The sequence below is a fragment of the Arachis ipaensis genome, chromosome B4 (assembly GCF_059453495.1).
Source record: "Arachis ipaensis isolate K30076 ecotype BB chromosome B4, ASM5945349v1, whole genome shotgun sequence".
NCBI classification, from domain to species: Eukaryota; Viridiplantae; Streptophyta; class Magnoliopsida; order Fabales; family Fabaceae; genus Arachis; species Arachis ipaensis.
This window is the reverse complement of record NC_142439.1, coordinates 36,640,680-36,644,944: the sequence shown is the minus strand read 5'-3', so window position 1 is coordinate 36,644,944 and position 4,265 is coordinate 36,640,680. Positions and strand designations below refer to the sequence as shown.

General features: G+C 42.5%; 1 protein-coding gene across 1 annotated transcript; it reads right to left on the bottom strand.

Moving 5' to 3' along the window:
- Positions 1-274: 274 nt before the first annotated feature.
- On the bottom strand, positions 275-3,265 carry LOC107636426 (uncharacterized). Its single transcript, XM_088484532.1, has 6 exons — positions 3,086-3,265; positions 2,251-2,905; positions 2,006-2,088; positions 1,242-1,909; positions 629-1,199; positions 275-496 (listed from the first exon to the last, which is right to left on the bottom strand). The coding sequence occupies exons 1-6, from the start codon at positions 3,263-3,265 to the stop codon at positions 275-277; spliced, it is 2,379 nt and encodes a 792-aa protein (XP_088340658.1).
- Positions 3,266-4,265: the final 1,000 nt, after the last annotated feature.

Genomic DNA, 4,265 nt, shown 5'->3' with positions numbered 1-4,265 from the left:
TAGGCCACCAAAACATCTTCTTTAAGTCATAATAAATCTTCGTACTTCCGGGATGAATGGAAAACCCACTGTTATGAGCTTCCGACAATAAGTCTTGTCTCAAACTCCCGACATCCGGTATACAAATTCTTCCCTTGTATCTCCATAATCCTTCACCATCCGTAGTGAATTCTTCATACCTCTTATCACCAACTGGTTGAAATAACTATTGAAGCTTTTGCTCATCTTTCTGAGCCTTCTGAATCTCCGTCTTAAAGGTACTCGAGATCTGCAACTAATTCAAGCAATCATTTCCAGCAACTTCACCAATATCTAGCTTAAGATCCACGAACTTATCCACTAACTCCTCTTCTTTGATCCTCATCCAAGCTACGATTAAAGATTTCCGACTCAAAGTGTCTGCTACCACATTCGCCTTTCCAGGGTGATAACTCAGTTCAAAATCGTAGTCCTTAAGCAACTCCATCCATCTCCGTTGACGCATATTAAGCTCTTTCTAATCAAAGATGTACTTGAGACTCTTATGATCAGAAAAGACGCTAAACCTCACTCCATACAAGTGGTGTCTCCAAATCTTTAAGGCAAACACAATTGCCGCTAATTCCAAATCATGAGTGGGGTAATTTACCTCATGCGGTCTCAGCTGACGCGATGCGTAAGCCACCACATTCTGGTGTTGCATCGACACGCAACCCAAACCCTTCAAAGAAGCATCACAATATACTTTGAACGGTTCATGCGGTTCCGGCAAGATTAAAATAGGTGCTGAAGTTAACTTCTGCTTCAAAGTCTGAAAACTTTCTTCACACTCGGACGTCCATACAAAAGGCACTTCCTTCCTTGTCAACTTCATCATTGGCAATACAATCCGGGAGAATCCTTCAATGAATCTCCGGTAATATCCAGCAAAACCCAAGAAACTTCGGACTTCCGTCACTGTCGTTGGCCTTTCCCATTCCATCACTGCTTCTACCTTAGAAGAATCCACCGCTATTCCCCCTTTGCTCACCACGTGACCTAAGAACTTTACTTCCTCCTTCCAGAACTCGCACTTTGACAACTTAGCATACGATTTCCGCTCCTTTAAGATTTGCAACACAATCCTCAAGTGTTCCTTATGCTCCTTTGCCGTCTTAGAGTAAACTAAGATGTCGTCTATGAAAACCACCATGAATTTGTCCAAAGAGGAACGAAAGACTCTGTTCATGTAATCCATGAAAACAGCAGGTGCATTCGTTAACCCAAAGGACATCACCGCAAACTTGTAGTGTCCATAGCACGTCCTAAACGCTGTTTTAAGAATATCATCCTCCTTCACCCTTATTTGGTGGTAACCGGATCTCAAATCAATCTTGGAAAACACTCCGGCTCCATGCAGTTGATCCATCAAGTCATCTATCCTTGGCAGCGGGTATTTGTTCTTCATAGTTACTTTGTTCAACTGTCGGTAATCCACACACAGTCGCATTCCTCCGTCCTTCTTCTTCACCAATAAAACTGGCGCTCCCCACGGAGATACACTCGGTCGAATAAACCTCTTATTCAGAAGCTCTTCCAACTGAGCCTTTAGTTCAGCTAGCTCTATCAGAGCCATTCTACACGGTGCAATCGATACTGGTCCAGCTCTCGGCACCAATTCAATTGCAAATTCAATTTCCCTTTGAGGTGGGAACTCAGGGATATCTTCTGGGAACACCTCCAGAAAGTCTCTAACTACCGAAATTTGATCTAGTTTCTTATTATCACCTAACGTATTCGCAGCCAACAGAATATAACCCTGACACTCTTTCCCACTACAGTGCACCATCACCGAGTTCATATAGTAACCCTCAGCTATCACTGCTCCCTTCTCTCCTTCCGACATAAACTGAATTGACCGTTCAAAATAATCCAACAAAACCTGATTTTTCTAGAACCAATCAAACCCCAAAATCATCTCCAATCCAACCATTGGTAATTAGATCAAGTCATGCACGAAGTCTCTACCCTTAAGCTTGAAACCTACTTGCCTATATCCTGACCTAGTTATAACCGTATGATGCGGAGTATGCACATGCAGATCAAATGCTAACTCTGATACTTTCAAACCTAATTCCTCAATTTTAGCATATGAAATAAACAAATACGAATCTCCAGTATCATATAATGCAATTAATGTTTTGTCACCAATTAGACATATACCTCTTATCAAAGGATCCGCTTTAGAAGCATCCTTGGCGTTCACAGCAAACACTCGACCTTGGTGCTAACCTTGACCCGTATTTGGGTTCCTCCCACGAGTGCAATCCCTCGCAATGTGGCCAGGCAATCCACAGTTGAAGCAACCACCTAAACCAATCTTGCATGAGTCATATGGATGAAAACGTCCACAACGCACACAAGTCAAATCTGGATAATTTTTACTTTGATTTCCTCTTCCTTTGCCACGCTGAAACTGATCCTGAGTGTTCTTTCTGAAGCCTCCTTGATCTTGAGGCGCATATCCTTCTCTCTTGAAACTTTGAACCCTCGGATGGAAATACTTGCCACGTCCCTTACTAGAACTCCCTCCGTGAGTTTCCTTGGATGAAGCTACGGTCTTGGCATACTCTTCCATCACTCTCGCCTTGTTCACCAAGTCAGAAAAAGTACGAATCTCCATTGGAGCCACAGTAGTCATAATGTTGTCCTTCAAGCCTCTTTGGTACTTGATACACTTCCAACTCTCGTAGGTCTCCAGGGCACCCTGACTTAACCTAGAAAACCTACAAAGCTCCTTAAACTTGCTTGTGTAGTCTGCCACTGACAAGGAACCTTGCTTCAACTGCATTAGTTCCATCTCCTTCGCTTCCCTTGCAGGCTCAGGAAAGTATTTCTTGTAGAAGGCCGTTTGGAACACATCCCACGGAATATCAGCGTTCTGAAGCTGTAGCAATCGGCACTCTGCTTAACACCAGTGCTGGGCCTTTCCCGCAAGCTGATAAGTGGCAAATTCTACGTATTGGTTATTTGGAACATGCTGCGTCTGTAAAGCATGCTCCATGGCTTGAGACCAGTTGTCCACTTCGGTAGGATTGGTTGATCCTCAGAAAATTGGCGGATGAACCTTGAGAAACGTCACCAAGGTCATCGGAACACCTCCCGTGTTATTGCCGTTTCCCTCAGCATTATCATTAGCATTCCCTTCACCATTCCCATTTCCGTTCCCCGCCGGTTGGCCTAACCTCTGCACAGCTTGCAGAGTCACAGCAGCATTAGCCTCCATGGTATTTGCAAGATTTGCCATAGTCGCTATAAATTTGGCATGGTTGTCGACCGGTTGTTCGCTCCTACTTTCTCGTGAACGTGCTCGACCTCGTCCGCGAGTGGCCATTAGGGTTCTTGTCTACACCAAACAATCGATATCAAGGTGATCAGTTGATGCGTGAGCATCTTTCCTATCTTTTCCTAGTGAATTTGCATTTAAATTGTTGAGTTTAATTAAGAATTAATTATATTTTAGCCACTATGGATGCTACTTTTGAGTCTTGTGCAATTCTTTTTATTTTAGGTAGCATTCAGTTGGATTTGATGGAGCTTCCACAGAAAAAGAGAAGAAGGCCATATAGAGCATGAATGGACTAAAGGATGGAGAGGAAGCTTGCACAAATGGAATCAGCACAAGAATTAAAGGAGATGATAGCAAAAAGTGACGCGTGCGCGTACCTAACTTGTGCGCGTGATTTGGAGCTTTCCATGGCGACGCGTGCACGTACCTGACGCGTACGCGTGAAAAGCGAAGTTGCTCAGCGACGCGTGCGCGTACCTGACGCGTACGCGTGACATGCGAAGAAGACCATCGACGCATACGCATGACTGACGCGTACGTGTGACAAGTGCGTAATGCAGAAAACGTTGATTCCTATTAATTCTGATTTAAACTTTAATTTTTATTTTAAAATAGGAAAAGATATTATTTTGGTTTTAGAAAATAGATTTTAAATTAATTAGGATTAGATATAAAAGGGAAATGAAACTTCCCTTCTGGGGATTCCAATTAGTTAACTTTTCATTCTACCTTAGCCCAATTTACAATCCTTATTTTTCTCTCTGAACCATGAGCAACTAAACCTCCATTGTTAAGGTTAGGAGCTCTGTCTATTGTATGGATTGATATTATTATTTTTCTATTTTAATTCATGTATTGATTTATATTTCAATAATTATTTTCGTTCTTTATCTTATGAATTTGGGTGGAACGGAAGTATGACCCTTTTTCTAATTGAGTTCTTGTATAACTTGGAAAA